Raw genomic sequence first — 20,755 nt, 5'->3', positions numbered from 1 at the left:
CCCACCCCATCCCTGCTGGACATCAAGACCCCCTTCCCAAGCTCGATTTCCCACATTTCACACCTCCCAGACTCCATCCCACCCATCCTGCCCCACCCAATGCTCATCTCACCCCTCCTGATCTGCATCCCACTTCACCCAATCCCCTTCCAACCCCATTCCACCTGATGCCTTCAGAAGGCTGACCAAGAACAGAGGCTGGACAGAGTTAAGAATAAAGTTTATTAGAAGGATTTAAATACACCATGGGCAGTACAAGAGCCTGGCCAGGGCTACACCCAAGATAGACCAGAAATGGTCACAAAAATGGACAAGTGATCATGAGGTCTCACATTTTCAGAAGTTTAGGTCCATCTGCATATTTGGATTCATTGTCCAGTTACAGCTTCAGATGATGAAGCCCCATCCTTCTTGTTTTCTCTCTACAGTCCACCCTTGTTCATGCTTTTGGGCCTGGAACTTGTAACAATTGTCCTTGGTACCAAGCTAGAAAAGGAATTGTTTTGTCTACCTACTCTGTGAAGGGAGCTCACTAACACTTAATAGGAAGTTCAAAACTACAAACCTAGGCAGTGCAGAATATGAAAAATATGAAAGCTAAAACTTAAGGCAACACACCCTGAGGGACTGTGGAATCCAGTCATTCTGGGTGGGATTGAGTAGATTTCAATGGCACTGAGTGATTTTGAGGTGACAGATTGAACTCACTCGTCTCCTTGAGTGCCAAGAGATGGAGACAAATAAACCAAATACCCCCAAAACCCTCCCCATTACCTCCCTGAATACCAGATTCCCTTCAAGCACTAGTAAAAAGTGAGGCTTTAGATGCCTTTGACAAATCTGTTGACTTTTACCCCAATTTTGTCTGTTTTAAAGGGATGAAGATGAATGAAAATGAGGGCCAAATCAAAATGACCACCAGCCCAGTGTGTTCTCAACACAGATCACTGGGTACGTGGGTCATCAGGGCTCTGCCCAACGTGGGTCCTCTGATGGGGGATGGAGCTGGGGCAGTGCACGAAGCTCTTCCTGCACTTGGGGCACTCACAGGGCTTCCCTTACCGGTGCCTCTGTTGGTGTTGGGTCAAGTGAGAGCTCTGGGTGAAGCTCTTCCCACACTGGGGACACTCGTAGGGCCTCTCCCCAGTGTGGATACGCCGGTGGGTGATGAGGGTGGAGTTGCGCTTGAAGCCCTTCCTGCAGTCAGGGCAGCGGAAGGGCCTCTCATCTGTGTGAATCCGCTGGTGCCTGAGGAGAATGGAGCTGGTCTGAAACCTCTTCCCACACTCAGAGCACTCGTAGGGCCTCTCCCCAGTGTGGATCATCTGGTGGATGGTCAGCTGGGACCTCCATCTGAAGGTCATCCCACACTCCCCACACTCATAGGGCCTCTCCCCAGTGTGGGTTCTCTGGTGGCGGATCAGGTGGGATCTCTGGCTGAAGCTCTTCCCACATTCCCCACACTCATAGGGCCTCTCCCCAGTGTGGATGCGCAGGTGGGTGATGAGGATGGAGTTGTGCTTGAAGCCCTCCCCACAGTCAGGGCAGCGGAAGGGCCTCTCATCCGTGTGAATCCGCTGGTGCAGGAGGAGATTGGAGCTGGCCTGAAACCTCTTCCCACACTCGGGACACTCGAAGGGGCTCTCCCCAGTGTGGATCATCTGGTGGATGATGAGTTGGGACCTCTGACTGAAGCTCTTCCCACATTCCCCACACTCATAGGGCCTCTCCCCAGTGTGGATGCGCCGGTGCCTGATGAGGTGGGAGTTTTGCTTGAAGCCCTTCCTGCAGTAGGGGCAGCGGAAGGGCCTCTCATCCATGTGAATCCGCTGGTGCCTGAGGAGAGTGGATCTGGTCTGAAACCTCTTCCCACACTCGGGACACTCGTAGGGCCTCTCCCCAGTGTGGATGCGCTGGTGGATGATGAGGTGGGAGCTACAGTAGAAGCCCTTCCCACATTCCCCACACTCGTAGGCCCATTCCCCAGTGTGGATCATCTGGTGGCGGATCAGTTTGGTGCTCGAGCTGAAGCACTTCCCACACTCCAAGCACTTGTAGGGCTTCTCCCCATCCTGAAGCTGCTCATGGACCACCAGCTCAGAGCCCCGGCTGGATCTCCAGCCGCCTTCCCGGCACAGGGTGGGTCTTTCCTCCTCAGAGCACCCTGGGATGGCTTTGGAGCCCCTCCTCCTGCGGGATCTCCATGGCTTTTCCTCCCCATTGGATTCCTGTGCTGTGGAGCTGCTCAAAATGGCCTCTTCCATGAGGTTCTGCTGTGGGGATTTGTCCTCCCTGGTCTCCATCCTCAGCTCCTTGTCTGGGGGAGGAAGGACAAGGAGAGGATGGGATTTGCCTCCGTGCCAGAGGGAAGGGGAAGGAGATCCCCCCAGTGCGTCCCCGGCAGGACGGCGTCGGCAGCGGGGTTGTCCTGCAGCCGGGGGCCCTGCTGGGCTGGGAGATGGAGCAGGAGAGAGGGGGAAAGGGGCACTGACTTCCTCCTCACCTGCCTGGGTGTCCTGGGAGATCTTCCTCTTCCTCACAGCCTCCTTCTCCATCCAGCCAAGATTTGGGAATGGGAAATCCTGGTTTGGGGAAAAATACAATTCATGACCACATTGGATTAGGGGGCTCCTCCTGCCCAAGTCCATCTTTAGAAATCCCAAGCTATCCATAAAAACCTCCAAAACATCAAGATTCAACCCAGAAAATGCCTCCCAGGAGTTCCCCATCTCTGGTCTCTCCCCTGTAGTGTTCAGGGGTTCCTCCCTGTCCCAGCTGCTGGGGGTCACGCTTGTATTGGGCGTCCCCTGTCTGCTCAGTCCCTGCCCTCCCCAGGCTGCTGGGAGTGCCAGGAATCTGAAAAGTTCCTCCACTTCCATCTCCCCACTTAGGGATGCTGGGACCCCCCAGTGTCTCCACAAGGGGCATTTTCCACTCAGCTTTGCAGTCATTAAGTCGGAAATATCCCCTCCCAAAAAACCCAGCCCAGGGACCCCCCAGGATATCTGGGCTGAGCTCCCCCTCTCAGGGCACCTGTGGGATGGGGGGTGATGATCCCACAGGTGGGGGACTGTAAATTCAGGGAGTTCTTGACCTCTTGGTTCCTTCTCCTTTCCCAGATCCTTCTTTGTCCCTCCTCTTCCTGTTGAAGTTCATTTAAACAATTATGGTATGTCCCAGGGGAAGAACTCACCCTTGGTTTTATATAAGGTTAGTCCCTACCTACCCTCCCTTTTCTTTTCCCTATCCCATTGGCTGTAACCCCCCTGTATCCCTTGGCCACCCCCTCCCCCAAGTTTAAGAGACAGCACCCGAGGAATCTCAGCCTCTTTCTTGCCCCGGGCGATGCACATACAATGAACCCAGGACCACGTCTCATAAGTTTGACCCTTCTTTGTCTAAAATACCTTAGGTCCATGTTGGATATATTTTGAGACCCCTTCCCACCTGTGTTCTGTGAAGGGCAGACACATCCCCATGGGGGACGAGAATGAAGGGGTTTGTGGAGTATTTCCAACATCTTCCTCCCTCTCCTCCCCTTCCATCCCTTCTTCTCCTCCCTAATGCCAGGTCCTTCTCCTGCTTCCATCCCTTCTCACTCTCCTTCTTCATCCCTCATCTTCCATCCCTCCTCCTCCCCCAGGAGCAGTGACACCCTCGGTGCCCCGTTCCCAAACCCCTCACAGCCCACGGCAGGAGCGGGGATGGAGCCGGGACAGGTCGGGATGGGCAGCGCGGGGCTCTCCGCTGCTCCCACCCGCTGGGGACGGGGGGAACCCGGCCCGGGGAAAAGGAGAGGGAAACTGGGAAAATTGGGGGCTGCAGATCCAACCTGGGGCTGGCTGGGGACCCTGGCTGGGGACTGCCAGCCCTTGGGGCTCCTCTGGGGAGATGTGGGAGGGGGGAACACAGAGAGCGCTGGGGGATCCCAGGAGTGGCAGCACTGGCAGAGACTGGTTTGGACTGGGATCATCCTGGCAGTGGCTGAGATTGCACTGGCTGTGTACTAACATCATACTGGGATCATACTGGGATTAGACTGGCAGTGAGTAGGAGCCTGTAGGGGGCAACTGAGACCAGGCTGTGAGGAAATGGGAATATGCCCTGAGCTCCCCAGAACCCCAGGATCGACCCCCATAGGTCCCATGTGTCCCCCAGACCCTTCAGGATCCCCGACTGCCCCCTCAGCACCCGTTCGGGACCCCCCAAAGTGTCCCTGGATCCCCGAATGCTCCCGACCCCACAGATTCTCCTTCCAGCCACTGCTGGGAATTCATCTCCCATCATCCCACAACACAGTTCCGCGCCCAAACCTCCTGCCGTGCTCCACACCCTAAAGAGCCCGGTCACAGCTCCCCAGGTTCCCCCCAAGTGCTCCCGAGCCGTATACATTCGCCGCCAGGACCTGCAGCTCGGACGCAAAAATATTCTCCAAGTGCTTCCCCACACCGCCGAACACGCCTTCCGAGCCACTTCCGGGACTACAGCTCCCATTATGCTCCGCGGCGCCCATAGAGCTCTATTCCAGCCGGGACTTCATCTCCCGTCATGCACCGCGCCTCACCGGAATCCATTGGAGCTGCGTCTACAACTCCCGTGATGCTCCGCGGCCCCACTAAGCCTCATTATACCGGCGCCTACAACTCCCATCATCCCCCGCGACCCAGAGATTCCCCGTTACAGCCCCCCAAGTGCCCGCCCGGACCCCGAAGGGCCCCCCCAGATTCCCCTCCCTGACCTCCAAGTGCCCCCCTGGACCCCCAAGTGCTCCCCCGAACCCCGAATTGTCCCACAGAATCCCCAAGTGCCCCTCCAAGTCCCCACCCGCCTCCCCCAAGTGTCCTCCAGATCCCCAAATTCTCTCTAAATTCCCTCCCCAGACCCAAAACTGCCCCAAATGTTCCCCGGAAAAGTCTCCATGGACCCCAAAGTGGTCCCTTTTACCCTGTCTGAGAAAATGATAAAAATGACGATCAAAGGACTAAAAATAGGAATAATTAGCCTAAGGAGGGAGAAATAGTGGTCAATTAATTAATGAACGGAATTGTGGTACTTTGAACCAAGGACCGATAACGTTTTTAGTTGCTAAAAACGTAACAATTCTTTTATATAAATATAAAAATTTGGTTATAAAAATACAGAATAATAGTATTATAAAAATATAATTTTATTTTTATTAATTTATTAGATTTTAATTATAAAGAAAAATTATAAAGAGAAATATTTTCAATGTTTTGGGATGTCAGTCCCAGGTGGGTGATGTCAGACATGCTGAGGCTCGGGGTGAGGAGCAGGTTGTCCAAACAGGGGCAGCCCACAAGGGGCTCATTCTTCTCCCTGACCAGACCTCCTCAGGAGACATTCAGCATCAGGATTGTAAAGAGTAAATCGTGACCTCCTGATCAGTACACAAAGATGTTTTACAGTTTGAGCAGTAGAATGTTGTCACCGTAAGGGGCCTTCTTTGTTAATATAGCTCATGTTGTGTCATGTTTGGTAAATACAAATGTTGTTGTAACAGCCTTCTTTGTTAAAATATTGTTATAAATTAAATTAGAATTTTGACAACTAGGTCCCTTGGGTTAATGGCAGTTTAATTGAAAATGAATACAATTTACTAAACTGAATAGTAATGTCGTATAAAAGGATACAGTTTAGTAAAATAATACAGTTTAATAAAACATTAAAATTTATATATGCAATCTGCTAGTAATTAAGTATGATTAAAGCATAAGCAAAACCGACCAGGGTACAGAGGCTTCCCACCTTCCCTCATGTTCAAAACAAAGCACTTCAAGCTAAACTTGTATACTGTATGCTTATACATATTCATTAATGTTTCCTGTAAGTTTCCTCCTATTTCCAATTTTTCTGACTTTACATCATTTTTCTTCACGGCGCATGCCTCACTTGTTGTTAGGGGGTCTTCAGTCTTCTTTTGGTGGTCTTTTGCCAAAGGCTTCTCCTCTTCCTCTTTGTCCTTTGGATAACCTTACTGGTCTGCGTGTGCGTACTAAGCCTTGTGTTGTGTTAGTCTACTAATTAGCTTTATGTTTACTAATCTTTAGGCCCAGTGCCTAAATTTGTTCTAATTGTGGCCATTTTGGTCTTGAGACACCATTTATCTTCTAAACTACATCCTGTACCTTAATTTTGACATGTAACATCTGCCAAGGGGTACATCTGCTTTGTAACACTGATTCTTGATTGTTTCAAATAAGAACTTTAATAACAGTTACAATTTAGTTAGCACGAACCAATTCCATTTATTACAACTGCAAATAGCCCTTACATCCCTTTTTATTGGTTTCCATGCTAACAGCCTTGCTTTCCTCCTTGCTATGGATAAACTTGTGTTTTCTCAATTTCTTCTTTTGCTACCTCAATTGTTTGGCCTGCAGATCAGCTGCTAAGCCCATCCACATTCAGCTCTTAGTCTTCAGAGGGAAACTTTGAGCACAGTGAGAATCTCCCAGTGTGCAGGAGGGTCCCTGTGTGCCAGCTGCAGCTGGGGCCTCAGCCATCTCCTCTCTCAACAGGTTCCCCTCTGCAGCTTCACAGGAAAGGCCAAACACCTCCCTCAGGGACACCTGCACCACACATTTCACATCTCCATGCCCGTACGTGATGTCCCTGTCACAGCTGCATTACCAGCTTGCTGCTGTGCAGATGCTGCCACCACCCACAGCAAGGCCCTGTGTCCCTGAAGGGACCCGCCCTGCTCTGTGGCCTGGACTGAAGGTGGGTCCCTCCTGCCAGGGCAGGGCCCAGCACAGCTCTTCTGTTCCAATAAAGAGATGGAGCTCTCACCCCAGTGTCCGGCTGGTACCACCAGCAAAGCCCACACAGCACCAGCCCTGGCTGAGCTCCATGTCCAGGAGCAGGCAGGGCTGACCATGGTGTGGGCAGGCAGGAGCCAGGCAGGGGCTGCTGTGACCAGAGGCAGGGCCCCGAGGGGCTGGGGGAGTCTGTGTTGAGCATCCCTGGGCTGAGGGCACATTTCCTTCAGTGGCATCACCTGGGCCTGGACCTCCTCCAGTGCCATGCCCAGGAAAAGAGGCAACCATCAAGAGCATCTCCTGGGACACTGCCTGTCCAGCAATGTCAGCAGGCAAAACCAAGGTTTTGTTTAGCAATGACCCTTTGATGAAGTCAAAGATTCACAGTCAGAGCAGTCCTCTAGTACAGATGGGAGTACACTTGGGGCGGACACTTAAGGCCATGAGGTCACAGAAGGCTCTGGGGTGACAGCAGGCTGAGGTGACAGCAGGCTCTGAGGTCACAGAGGTCCCAGAGCCCCGTGGTTGCCCAGCACCACAAGGACCGAGCAGTCAGTCCTTGACCACGACTGTTGTGGCAGCAGCGGCGGCGGCAGCAGCGGTGCTGACATTGGGACAGCGGTGTCAGGACAGTGGTGGCAGCAAGAGCTGCAGGACTGGCAGTGGGCAAGGCACCATGGCCTTTGCTCTGCACCTCCTCCTCCTGCTCCTCCTGGCAGTGGCCCTGCCTGACAGGGCTGCCCAGGCTGCTCCGTGGCGAGCACTGCGAGCAGGTGAGCCGGCGGCCTGGCTTCCCTTTCCCGGGACAGTGCTCCCTTCTCCCTGGGAAGTGTTGGGGATGGTTTTCCCCAGGGCTTTAGGGAGGGTTTCCTCTGTGGGAGGGACAGAGGCCTCAGGGGCCCTGGGCTGGCCCCACTGCCCTTCCAGGGATGTTGCACAGGGCCTGCAAAGAGGGTGGAGAGTGCCCAGAGCCAGCCCAGAGCTCCCCAGGCCCCTCTGCAGCTTTGGCCATGTCCACTGACATCTGGCTCCGACAGCCTTACCTGAACCCCTTGCAGTGCCCAGTTCCCTAAGGCAGAAGGGGGTCCCAGCACACCATGGAATGGTTCTGATCTGTGCTTCCTTCCAGATGAGGGTGGTAGGAAGGCTTCTCCAGCAGCTTGGCTTCATGAAGATTTTCTCCCTCTGGAGCCCCATGCAGGTATGTTCTCACTGTCCCAACAAGGAATAATCATTGACAACGTGGCAGGATCCAGGTGACAGAAGCTGCTGTGGCTGTTGAGTTACAGCTGTGTCTGCAGCGAGGACATTTCAAGCTCCTTTTCTGGTTGCTGCACGCAAGCCCAGCTCCCATCACAGGGGTGAGTGTTGCATCCCTGCTGATCCCACAGGCTGAGCCCTGGTTCTGTGGGATCCATTCATCTGAAATGGAAATACTTTCTGTTAAGGTTCTCCTATAGGGAGGAACAAACCTACAGGAGACAAGAGGCTGAGTGAACTGGAGAGACGCCGTGGTGGGTCCATGTCCCTCAGCCTTCTCCTGAGACTCAGCAGCCGGGGGCTTTCTCTGCACATCTGGACACGCCGTGCCTGGCACAGCAGGAAGGGATCCATGGCAGCCTTGCTGCCCTGCTGCTGCTTTCATAGCCTGCAGGGCTGTTTCCCAGCCTGGCCTGGCTGCAGCTTCTCCCCAGCCTCTGCAGGAAGGCATTTGGCATCAGCTGTCAGGGAGCCCAAACTGCAGCACGGGCCATGCACACCCTGAAATCCCCTGCAATTTCCCAGTCTTGTGGTAGATGTGGCTGGCCTGGCTCCAAAGTTTGGATGCCTTCCTGAAACTTATCCATATCTTTGACAACTATTGCCTCCTGAAGATGCCACCTTCATGTTGGGGAACAAACAGCCCCACCTGATGCATGTATCCCTCTTCCTTTCTCCAGAGACGGAAGGAGAGGCTGTGCTGAAGGCAGCGTTTCCCGGAGGAAGCAGTGGCCCATGGGCAGCCTCTGCTGCAGGAAGGGAGGCCATGCCAGGCACAGTCACAGTCCCAGGAGGTGATTGCTGTGCCTCTGGGCCTGAGCCCTGCTGAGGCTCGAGCTGCCATCTCTGCTGCTTGGCAGTGCAGACACAGCCCAGACAAGACCGGCACAGCCCAGTGGAATTATCCCCAGCAGGCTCAGGGCACTTGGCTACTGAGCAGTCCTGCTGGGGTCCCTCCATGGGAGACAGGTCCCAAATCCTGGCAGCAGCTGCAAAGGGGTGCCCATGGTGGGGAATAGGCAGAGGGGGAGGGCAAGGCTCCACTGTATCCTGAAGGAGCCTGGCCCAGTCCCTATGGGATGGGAGAGCTGTCCCAGCAGAATGTGGGCAGGAGGGAGGGAGGGCCTGAGGGACAGTTGTGGCACTGCCTGCTGTAGTTCTTCCCCACTGCTTTTACAGTTCTTTCAGCTGTGGCAGAGAGAGGGCCCCAGTGGGGCCTGGGCTGCTCCAGCCACCTCTCCCAGGGATGCTGCACAGGGCCTGCAAAGAGGGTGGAGAGTGACCAGGAGCCAGCCCAGAGCCCCCAGGCCCCTCTGCAGCTGTGGCCATGTCCACTGACATCTGGCACCCACAGCCTTAGTGCGACTCCCTTGCACTGCCCTGTTCCCTAAGGTAGAAGGGGATCTCAGCACACCATGGAAACTGTTCTGATCTGTGCTCCCTTCTAGATTTGGAACTCAACCTCAATTATTTGGAAGTGCTACTGAATGATACTTTGAATATCTTGGAGAATGCTGGAGGCAAGTTCTTCTATTCCCTTTACTGACAGAACAAGCAATGACAAGGTGGCAAGAGCTCACTCATGTGCCATATCTCTTAAAATAATCTCAGGCCTGAGGGATCCCACAGGTCACTGTCAGTGTGAGGAAGGTGAATTTAGGCATCAGTCTTCTTCCCATGTGCAATGCCAGTATCTCCTTCCCTGTGTGCTGTGCAGCCACAGAGAAGATCAGAGAGGGAAGGGGCCGGGCCCAGGGCTGTGTCCCGGGGCTGTGCCTTGCACAGTTCCTTTACTGGCCCCAGAGAGCCTGAGGATCCTCCTACAGTGCCATGGGAGCTGATATGTCCTGCCTTTCTTTACAGCCAAGCCTCTTGGTGCAGGTGATGCAGCTTCTCAACCCACACCCAGGACTGAGGCTCTGGAAGATGGTGAGGGTAGGTGAAGGCCTTTCCCCCTGGGAGAGCTGCCAGCTCAGAGCCCAAGGCTTGGCCAGGAGAGCATCGCTGCAGGTGCCAGGACAGAGCCATGCACATGTGTGCCCTCGCCCTGCGTGATCCTCTCACCACTCCTGAGGCTCAGTGCTGCCTGTTCAGATCAGAAGAGATGACAGAAGCTTCTGTGGCTGTTGAGTTACAGGTGTGTCTGCAGGGAGGACTTTCCCAGCTCCTGGGTTGGTTGCTGCACACAAGCCTGGCTCCCATCACAGGGGTGAGTGGTGTGTCCCTGCTGACCCCACAGGCTGAGCATTGGCATTCTGGGATCCATTCCTGGGAAATGGAATTATTTTGCTCTAAGGTCCTTCAAGAGGAAATACCAAAGCTACAGGAGTTATGAAACCCCATGAGCCATCCAAACCCATGAGGCAAATGCTGAAGAAAATTCTGCAAGAAGGACAAGGTGGGTCCATGTCCCTCAGCCTTCTCCTGAGACTCAGCAGCCAGGGGCTTTCTCTGCACATCTGGACATGCAGTGCTCAACACAGCAGGAAGGGATCCTTGTCAGCCTCGCTGCCCTGCTGCTGCTTTCATGCCCTGCAGGGCTGTTTCCCAGCCTGGCCTGGCTGCAGCTTCTCCCCAGCCTCTGCAGGAAGGCATTTGGTATCAGCTGACAGGGAGCCCAAACTGCAGCACAGGCCATGCCCACCCTGAGGTCTTGTAGGATTCCCTGGTCTCTGGGTAGATCAGAAATGGCAGCTATTTGGAGAAAGGAGGGCTCTGGCCAATCCCAAAAGTTGATATGATATCCTGGTCCTTAACCAAGTCTTTGAGAAGCATTGCCTCCTGAAGATGCCACCTCCCCAGTGGGGAATGCTGCCATCTGATCCAGCTGTCCCTTTCTGCAAGAGTGGATGGAGAGGCTGTGCTGAAGGCAGCGTTTCCCAGAGGAAGCAGTGGCTCATGGGCAGCCTCTGCTGCAGGAAGGGAGGCCATGCCAGGCACAGTCCCAGGAGGTAATTGCTGTGCCCCAGGGCCTGAGCCCTGCTGAGGCTTGAGCTGCCATCTCTGCTGCTGGGGAGCGCCCACCCTTCAGGGATGTTGCACAGAGCATGGAAAGAGTGTTGAGAGTGACCAGGAGCCAGCCCAGAGCATTTCAGGCCCCTCTACAGCTTTCTCCATGTCCACTGACATCTGGCTCCCATGGTCTTACCCAACCCCCTGGCAGTGCCCAGTTCCCTAAGGCAGAAGGGCGATCCCAGCACACAATGGAATGGTTCTGATCTGTGCTCCCTTCCAGATGAGGTTCCCAGGAAGGATTCTCTATTAGATTGGCTGCATAAAGTTTTGAAGCCCTTGGAGCCTCCTGCAGGTATGTTCTCAGTGTCCCATCGAGGAATAATCATTGACAACCTGGTAGGAACCAGGTGACAGAAGCTTCTGTGGCTGTTGAGTTACAGGTGTGTCTGCAGGGAGGACTTTCCCAGCTCCTTTGCTGATCACTGCCCACAAGCCCGGCTCCCATCGCAGGGGTGAGTGGTGTGTCCCTGCCGTACCCACAGGCTGAGCATTGCTTTTCTGGGATCCATTCCTGGGAAATGGAACTATTTTTTATTAAGGTCCTCCGAGAGGGAAGAACAGAGCCACAGGACAGAAAGAATCACTTGAGTCACACCACATCCTGAAAGAAATAGAGAAGGAACTGCTCAAAGGGCGTGGTGGGTGCATTTCCCTCAGCCTTTCCTGAGACTCTGCAGCCAGGGGCTTTCTCTGGACATGCCATGCCCTGCACCATGGGAAGGGATCCATGGCAGCCTCGCTGCCCTGCTGCTGCTTTCAAGCCCTGCAGGGCTGTTTCCCAGCCTGGCCCGGATGCAGTTTCTGCCCAGCCTCTGCAGGAAGGCATTTGGCATCAGCAGGCAGGCTGCCCAAACTGCGCCATGGGCCATGCACTCCTTGAGATCCTCTGCAACTTCCTGGTCTCTGAGCAGATCAGGAGAGGTGGTGGTTTGGACAAGAGAGAGCCTGGGCCTTTTCCTGATCCTCTTCCATGTCTTTGACAAGCACTGCCTCCTGAAGAGACCACTTCCCTGCTATGTGATGGTTCCATCTGATCCAGCTGTGCCTCTTCCTTTCTCAAGGGATGGACAGAGAGGCTCTATGGAAGGTAGCATTTCCTGAAGGAAGGGAGGCAATTGCAGGCACGGGCCCAGGCACAGGAGGTAATTGCTGTGCTGGGCTCAGCCCTCGGTGGGGCTGTGTGCCAGCAGCTCTTCCCACAGGGCCTCTCCTTGCATGGCTGAGCAGCAGCCAAAGCTGGAGGTGCCTCGGCTTCCAGGCCTCTGGAGCTCATTCCCAGCCCCTGGGAATCGGGATTCCTGCACCAGTGTCCATCCCACTGCAGCTGCTCCTGGAGCTGGCCCTAAGCATCCTGAGGCCCAAGGCACAGGAGCAGCCCCGAGTGGGAGCCCTGCTGCGATCCCAGGGCCACAGCCAGCCCTGGCTCCCAGCTGGGCAGGGGCTGCACTGGCCCCTGACAGGGCCTGGCTCTGTCCCCTTGGGCTGGGGGAGCTGTCACAGAGCAGGGAGGGTCAGGGGTGGCAGTGGCTGCTCAGGGATGGGTTTGGCCTGTGTCCCTGGAAGGAGCCACTGCCCAAGCAGCTGCGCTGTCCCCGGGCTCTGCTTCTGGCCTTCTGGGTTTTATTGGGTGGCACAGCCTGTGCCAAGGGACAGCAAGGTGCCTGCAGGCCTCAGCTTTGGGGGAACAGAACATCCTGGACATACCCACCATGCTGCCAGCTCAGCAGTGGAGCACAGCACAGGCCTCACGCTGCCCATTGCTCCCACAGATGCAGCCAGCACAACACGTGTTCCCAATTCCCAGAAGGGCATCAGAAGAGGTTTCTGTCAGGGAACACACTGTTGGCTAGAATTAATGGCAGGCCTGCTTTGTTTGGTGCATTTCTTCGTTTTATGCGGTGTTGGAATCTGGTATGCCTGCAAGAGAAAACAGTGAGTGTTTCGTTCATCTTTCCCTCAAACAGCTTCTTTTGAAAGTTATTGTAGAATAGAAACATTCCCAGTGAAGCTGCTGTGGACTTGTGGCTAGTCCTTGGTTGTCCAAATAACTCTGCTGAGAGTTCTGCTGCTGCCCAGGGCTTCCATTGGCCTCTTAATTGCTGGGCCTTGTCCTGGGGAGCCCGCTGGGGCTGCAGCCAGTGCTGGCTGCCACTGAGGCTGCCTGGCCAAGAGCAGCCCCAGGAGCAGCGGGCACAGGCAAAGCAAGGTGGGCAGGAGAAAGAGCGGGGACGAGATTGTCCTTGAAAGGCAGAGGTGCTCTGGGGCCCGCTCCTGGCCAGGGACCCTGCCCAGAGCCATCCCCTGCTCTCCAGGGCCTTGAGGGGCAGCTGTCCAGCTGGGCCAAGCTGTGCCAGCAGCTGCAGCCGTGCTGGGGAGCCTTGGCAGCTCTGGGCCCTGCTGTGCAGGAGGGTCCCTGTGTGCCAGCGGCAGCTGGGGGCCTCAGCCACTTTCTTTCTCTACAGGAGCGCCTCTGCACCTCCAGATGTCCGGCCAAACAGCTCAGTGTTGTGAAAAATGAGGTTCACGTATTTTTCTTATGGAATTTAAAGGTTTAATGAAAAGATAACTAGGAGCTAAAAAAAAAGTACATAGATTTGGCCAGGTGTCTCTGCATTCAGCCAAGAGAGCACACCTTACTAACAAAGGATTGTCCCTTAAAAACAGAATCCTACTACATATCCATAAATTCTCATGCATATTCATACATTCTTCTTAGGATCTTTGGTGTTCTTCTGTTTAGTTTTCTCTTGCCCCCTTCCCAATAGATCAATCTTCTTGGCGCCAACGAGATTTACATTCCCTGATAACAGAAATGCAATAAATTCCTCCCCCAGAGTTCTGGTCACTGCTGTCTTCATCTGGGTAAGATAGTTTCTGAATGTAGGGGGCATCTCCAGCTATCTTTTGCAGTCTTTGGGTTATACAAACTAAAGTAGTTTTTGTTTTAATACTATGCTGTAATAAATTAATCTATGAGTAAAAATTCGTAAAGGGTATAAATAAAATATATATATATGTGATTCCAATGGCATAAAATACAACATGTAGTGGGAATAAGTCCTTCTCCGGATCTGTTCGTGATTCCCCTCCGAGAGGCAACAGATTGCAGCCAAACACCCAGATAACGATCACAAGCAGGCACATCAGCCCAGGCCATCGAACAAACAAAAGAACGGGCCCGGACGAGATATCGCCGGACCTGAGCACCTCCGCCCTGCCCACCTGTGTTGGAGAAGTGGAAAAAAAACTAGACAAAGGAAGAGGAGCCAGCCGAGATAAGCCATCGGCTCCAGGATGGGTCCCACCACTCCACCCTAATGGCCCGGACCAAAATGATATCAAAAAGACATCCTGGACCTCTTTACATATGAGGAGCCTCTGCCCAGCGTCTATTGACTCTATTCTCCGGTGCCAGGAAATCTATTCTTCGAACAATCAAGAACCTCTTAGCGAAGGGTGCCTGCTTGGAATTTGGCCTCGGGACACAAACTTCCTATAAAAACCCAGGCCAAGTGACTCTCAGGCGTGGATTTGGGAGCACCTATACCTTGTGTATAGACCCTGTCCACCCAGCGCTGCGTTGCTTATTTTATTGTTGTTTTTTCTCGTTGTTCGAATTTATTATTGTTTTATAATAAATTTCTCTTTTATATAACCTGAAATTGCCTTTGCATTTATAACACAATGCTTTGATAGGCTTCTAATTCCCCAGAAGGGATTGATCCCCTTTTCTGCACATTCGTAAAGGTTATATCCTTCATGATGAATGCACCCTTTTTCCCTCTTCTCTAAGGACCAATATTGGTTGGGCTCTTGGGGAACTCATTTAATTCCTAGATTCTTCATTATAAGATATCTTTTGCATGCCATCCGCCCCACCAGGGTTCTATATCTTTTTCCAGTTTGTAGAATACAGTCTTCCCCAATTACCTTAGCCTTTAATTCCCATTTTTCCCTTCTCCTATACCCTGGTGTTCTTTGGTTTTCCCCAGTTCGTTTTATGCTTAAAATTTCTCGAGGTTTTAAGCTAATTCCCTCCCAGGGCCAAATATCAGACATTTTAGTACTCCCACATACCCAACAATCAGTTATATTTAATTCCTTGCTGATCTTTTCAGCTGAATCAATGAACAAGTTCTTCCCACTCAAATTTTCCTATTCTTCATTTCCCACGCTCATGTCCACTCTTTTCTCCTTTACCACATCAGGTTCACCTTTTACTGGTTCGTTCTTTTCAAAGCACAGCCAAGTATCCCTCATGGGACAGTCTCCCAAAAGACATTCTCTAAAAGTGGCTGTATTTCTGGTAATCCAATATGTTTTTCCGTTTTCTTGGCATTCTTCTAATTGTGATTTGTTATAACAAGAAGGACTCAAATTTGTGTGGACCCTTACCAGGGACCCTAGATTTTCCCCATCATACAAGGGATAATAACATTTCATGCAAGAGTCTGTCCCCATGGCATTGGTGAGGTGCATTGCTATCACCAGACCTTGATGAGCCTTGTGATGATCCTTTTAGGCTCCCTCCTGTCCATGACTCCCAAGAGGTCAGCAGGAACCATGTTTGATCTCCCCTGGTCTTGCCTCTTGGGGTTTTCCTCACACTTTTTTGGGAGTCTGGGTCCAAGGCTTACAGCTTTATTATTTTTTTTGTCCTTCTCCTTTTTACTGTTGTCGGTTTTGGTCTTGGGAAAAGTTGCCCAGGGAGGGATATAGTCTTGGCTAGGAAATTGGAGCCTTATTCAGCAGGGGCGGGGGGGGTCTTTTACTTTTTCAAATAATAATAATAATAATATAGTTACAAGTTAAGCACAACTGGAAAACACTTTAACATTAGTTCACAAACTTTAAAGAAACACTTAACCACAAATGTTGCAGCCAAGAGAACACTTAACAACAACTGTTGTAATTCCAGTTCCTGGTTGGGGACTTTAGTCTCTGGGTTTCCTTCTTAAGGTTATTTTCAAGTCCTTGGTGTTGGGGACAACAGTCCAGTTAGAGGGATCTTTTTCAGAGTTTACTTCCCCATCTGGTGGTGCCACTGGTCCTTTAACTCGAGTCACGTGTGTCCACCCTTTTTCCCGGGTTCTCACAGCCGTATGTGTGGTGAGTTGAACTTGGTAGGGTCCTTCAAACTTTGGAGTGAGAGGAGAGTTAGCCCAAGATTTTATCAATACCCAATCCCCAGGGTTGATATGGTGTGTGTCTACCTCAAAGGGAGGAGTTTGAGGGAGATACCCTTTTTTCCTGAGGTTTTCTAAAGTTTTAACAACAGTTTCCAAATACCTCCTTGAGGTTTCCTCCCCTTCAGTATACTGGGCAGTGCTGTAAGGAGTAATTAGGAAGGGGAGTCCAAATAACATTTCATAGGGGGATACCCCTAAATCTGCTCGAGGTTGGGTTCTTATATGTAATAAAGCCAAAGGGAAACATTTTATCCAATCTAATTTAGTCTCCAGAGTCAGCTTGGTTAAGGTCGTTTTTATGGTCTTATTCATGCGTTCTACCCGACTGGAGCTCTGGGGATGCCATGGGGTGTGTAACCTCCACTTTATCCCCAGGGCTTCAGTGGTTTCCTGGAGAACACGGGCAGTGAAATGGGGGCCTTGGTCCGAGTCTATGTTATTGATTAACCCATACCTGGGGACAATATGTTCCAAAAGTATTTTGACTACTACTCTCGCTGTTTCATTCCAAGTGGGAAAAGCCTCTGGCCAATGGGTCAGGTGATCTATGATCACTAGCAGGTGTTTGTATCCCTGTGCTAGAGGCATTTCTGTGAAATCAATTTACACATTTTGGAAGGGTGTCTCCGCTAGTTCCCTTCCCCCTGGTACGGGTTTCGTCATCACTCGTTCGTTTACCCTTTGACACATTACACAGCCCTGAGTGATGGCCTTTGCTATATCATAAACCCCTATGCAGATGTTCTCCCTCAAGGAGTGGACACATAGACCCTGCGTCCCCCAATGTGTCAATTTGTGTATTTCATCCAATACCCTGCTATTGCAGTCCGCAACTCCAGGATCTCGTCCAGAGAAGCAGCAGGATTCTGGGAACCAGCATGAAACACTAACTGAGACGGGCTCCCGTTCATGAAACCATTTATTCAGCATGGGAACAAAGTCAGGTCCAGAACAGAGAGCCCTGAACAGAGGCACAGCAGGGGTTTTTGAGGGACAGAACCCCCGAGGGTTTCCACCTTTGAGGGTGGAGTTCAGGGTCAGGGAGCAGTAGAAGCACACCAAGGGAGAACCCCTCAGGGATGCAAACCCAATCAGAACTCCTGGGCCGCCCTTCTCAAGGGGTTTGGGGTGGGACAATGTAACTCTTTGTCTCCCTGAGGCTGCTGCCACACCACTATAATATTTTTTCCCCTGATCTATCATGCTGAGCACCATGCAAGGCCATAGAGAGGTCAAGACAACCTCTGTTTTTAAACTCTGCCCTGCAGCTATTCCTTACGGTGCTGTCAGCAGGGAAGACATTTTGTCTTCTAAAACCTTACCTCTGATAGTTTTTCCCATCTGAAAACTATCTGGGCCAGGGGCAGCACCCAGGGACCTGCCCTGCCTGGGGGAACCTATACCTGGATCTTATAACTAAGTATCAGAAACAAGGGCACACACTCTGTATTCTAGACTCCAACATTTTATTCTTATTCTTAATTTTCCATGTTTTAAGTACGTCTTCATCTACTTCAGCTTCTACCTCTTCTTCCTAATATTCCTATTCTTATTCTTTATCATTTTTTGGTTTCTGGAGGGTCTTATGCAGGTTTTAGTGGGGGGGTGGGGTGTTGGGGGTTGGGGTTTTTTTCTTTCCTACTACTACTTTCTAAACACAACTTTCTTTTCTTTTGTTAGAATTGTGTGTGTTGCAGTCCAGCAGGCTGCCGTCGTGTCCTGGGAGCAACACCTCCTGTCTGTGTCCATTCCTCATGGCCAAAGTGCCACAGGATCAGCATGGAGTCCTTTCCGGAGGAGAGGAAATGGCCTTGGAGTCCAGCAGGGAGGAGCTGGAGCCAGTGTCCCTGCAAAGGGCCAAGAGCCGTGTGGCTGTGGCCCTCGGGGACCCGGTGCAGGGGTGCCGCTGGCGGTGCCAGGCTGCAGCTGGGAGCCGATGACTTTCCAGGTGCCTTCCCGGCCGGACGATGGGCCGGGATGCGGTGCTGAGCCCCGGCAGCGAGGGTCCCCCTTCGGGTGCCGCTTTGGGCTGCCGTGTGCCCTCGGGGAGCTGCCCCAGGGGTGCCGCAGAGCGGCCGGGGCCGGCTCGGCCCACAGGGCCAGCGCAGGCCGGGGCAGCCCGTGCGGCTCCCTCGGGGCGCTGGGCAGGCCGCGGGGCAGCCGCCATCTGCAGCCCTGCACTGCTGGCAGCGGGCGCTGATCCTGTGGCTGTGCCGCCAGGCAGGGGCAGCGGAACAGCCCCTGCAGCCCCTGCAGCCCCCGCAGCCCCCGCAGCCCCCGCAGCCCCCGCAGTCCCTGCAGTGCCCGCCTCAAGAGCGAGCGGCCTTTCCTGTGGGGAAGCAGCTGCCCAGAAGAAGAGACATCTTCCACCGTGGCTTGGGCTGCCAGAGGGCCAGGCCCGGCACAGAGTTGCTCTTGTGGGCACAGCTTGGGCTCCTGGCACTCCACCCAAGCTTCTCGAGGGACAGGCAGCAGGATTCCCTCCTGGGCTAAATCTGCCAGTCTCTGCTGCCTGGCCTCTTCTCCTTCCTCGTGCAGCTCCAGGACGCTCACCTCATCCCAGTCATCGTCCTCCCGCTGCCAGGCCTTGAGCTGGCTGCACAGGATGTCGCAGTATTCCCTGCTGTCCTGAGCCAGCTCTCCATCACTGTCATCATCCCAGCTGGACCTGGAGGATTTTCTCTTTGCTTTGCCTCCAGTCACCTCCTGGCCATCCTGGCACAGCTCTTGCTTGCGGCAAGCTTCCCAGTCCAAGAGTGCCCGGCGGCTCGTGCCTTCTCCTGGGGACAGCCGCTGCTCAGGAGATTCTTCCCAATCTGAGAATTCCTGACAGTGATCGCTGTCCGCCTGCCACGGCTCCTGCTCCCTGCACTCGTCCCACTCGGAGACAACTGGGGAGGGCTCTTGCTCCCTGCCCTCATCCCAGTCCCGCAAATGCCAGTAGCTCCCCCATACTTGGACCAGCTCTTGCTCAAGGCCTTCATCCCACTCAGAGAGCTCCTGGCAGCTCTGGGCTTCTCCTGGGGACAGCTGTGGCTCAGTGCAGGCTTCCCCTGGCGTCCCTTGCTGGAACTGGTTCATTTCTCCTCAGCAGAGCTCTGGCTCTTCCTCAGCGCAGGACTCCACGGCTCCTCTCCTCCCTCTGCTTGCCCTCTCAGCCTCCTCCTGCTGCTCCCTCAAGGCCTGGGCTCTCTGTGAGCCGGGCCAGGGCCTGTGGGGCTGGGACTTGGGCTTCGCCTTCTCCTCCTCCGTGCCTGCAGTCCTCTGGCGCACACAGGTACCTGGACACAGCCACTGTCCTGGGACTGACCCAGGCCCCACAAGCCCTTTATATACCCCCCAGCCGGGGCGGGGCTCTGCCATGTCACAATGGACTTTGGGCACCGCAAGGTCCCGTGTCACCACGGCCCCTGACACACCGTGCCTGTGTCACAAAGGGCACCCCGGCACCCCGTGCCTGTGTCACAAAGGGCACCCCGGCACCCCGTGCCTGTGTCACAAAGGCCACCCCGGCACCCCGTGCCTGTGTCACAAAGGCCACCCCGGCACCCCGTGCCTGTGTCACAAAGGCCACCCCGGCACCCCATGCCTGTGTCACAAAGGCTACCCCGGCACCCCTTCAACAGCCCAAGGCACCAGGAGCGGCCTGGAGCAGCCCAGGCCTTGGGGGATTGCAGCCCCTTCTTCTGAGCCACTCCTAGAGTATATAGTACTAGTATTCTATTACTATGATTGGATATAGAGTGATTGTGGTGCAGTGAGGTGCTGGAACAGGGTGAAGTGAAAATTTGAGGCCTTGAGAGCCAATGAGAAAACTGTTTTCCAGTAGAGCTCACAAAGACAGATGAAGAAGACTTTTGCCTTTGAATAACTCATCCTTTAAATGCCATCCCTAGACTCATGGCCCATACACATCTCAGAGTGATGTGAAATGGGAGGAGTGAGCTCTGGTAGCATCATTTCTGGGCAGCTGACATCAGGGCAATAGAAAACTATAGCAGAAATAGTTTTCTTGTGAGAAACTCTATAGATTAGCAGAAAGAGACTTCTGTTCCTCTACAAAGACTGATTAGAAGACTCTAGCGAGAATAGGGACTGTTCTGGACACCAAAGTTCCAAGGTTCTTTGTTCTCCGTGTTGTCATGTGAACAAAAGAATGGTGGGTAGTAGGGGATAAAAAGAGTTTTCTGGAAGTTTATTCTGGTGTTCTTATTCTTATATTTTGTCAATAATCTTTCTTTATTCCTTTTAAGTTTTAAGCCTGTTTTGCTCTTGTTCTAATCCATATCTCACAGCAAAAAAGAAGTCATTTTTTTGTTAGTTACTGGTTTAAAACCACGACACTGCATTACCAGCTTGCTGCTGTGCAGATGCTGCCACCACCCAAAGCAAGGCCCTGTGTCCCTGAAGGGACCCGCCCTGCTCTGTGGCCTGGACTGAAGGTGGGTCCCTCCTGCCAGGGCAGGGCCCAGCACAGCTCTTCTGTTCCAATAAAGACATGGAGCTCTCACC

At 53.1% G+C, this 20,755-nt stretch overlaps 2 protein-coding genes across 4 annotated transcripts in view; one reads left to right on the top strand and one right to left on the bottom strand.

Moving 5' to 3' along the window:
* Window positions 1-203: 203 nt before the first annotated feature.
* The window catches only part of LOC147646513 (uncharacterized), an 88,243-nt gene continuing 67,691 nt past the window's right edge, over window positions 204-20,755 (bottom strand). The window contains 1 exon segment of the mRNA XM_086873310.1: window positions 204-2,070. Within this exon segment, the coding sequence (XP_086729436.1) occupies window positions 945-2,070 (1,126 nt within the window). The 3' untranslated portion in view covers window positions 204-944.
* LOC147646519 (uncharacterized) lies at window positions 7,332-14,711 on the top strand. Of its 3 annotated transcripts, none has more exons than XR_015281849.1 (15): window positions 7,332-7,552; window positions 7,909-7,980; window positions 8,069-8,140; window positions 8,228-8,293; window positions 8,720-8,833; window positions 9,488-9,559; window positions 9,903-9,974; window positions 10,177-10,248; window positions 10,336-10,437; window positions 11,275-11,346; window positions 11,435-11,506; window positions 11,594-11,692; window positions 12,039-12,141; window positions 12,824-12,986; window positions 13,517-14,711. XR_015281849.1 is itself a non-coding variant. In XM_086873338.1 (15 exons), exons 1-15 carry the CDS (start codon window positions 7,456-7,458, stop codon window positions 13,563-13,565), a joined length of 1,275 nt encoding a protein of 424 aa, XP_086729464.1. In that variant the 5' UTR covers window positions 7,334-7,455; the 3' UTR covers window positions 13,566-14,711. The 3 variants fall into 3 exon arrangements, 2 of the variants coding, with proteins under 2 accessions (XP_086729465.1, XP_086729464.1); XM_086873338.1 differs by having other exon boundaries at window positions 7,334-7,552; window positions 12,116-12,196; XM_086873339.1 differs by lacking the exon at window positions 8,228-8,293 and having other exon boundaries at window positions 12,116-12,196.

Source organism: Cyanistes caeruleus, unplaced genomic scaffold (genome assembly GCF_971803275.1).
Source record: "Cyanistes caeruleus unplaced genomic scaffold, bCyaCae1.hap1.1 HAP1_SCAFFOLD_94, whole genome shotgun sequence".
Taxonomy (NCBI): Eukaryota; Metazoa; Chordata; class Aves; order Passeriformes; family Paridae; genus Cyanistes; species Cyanistes caeruleus.
This window is presented reverse-complemented; position numbering and strand designations above follow the sequence as displayed.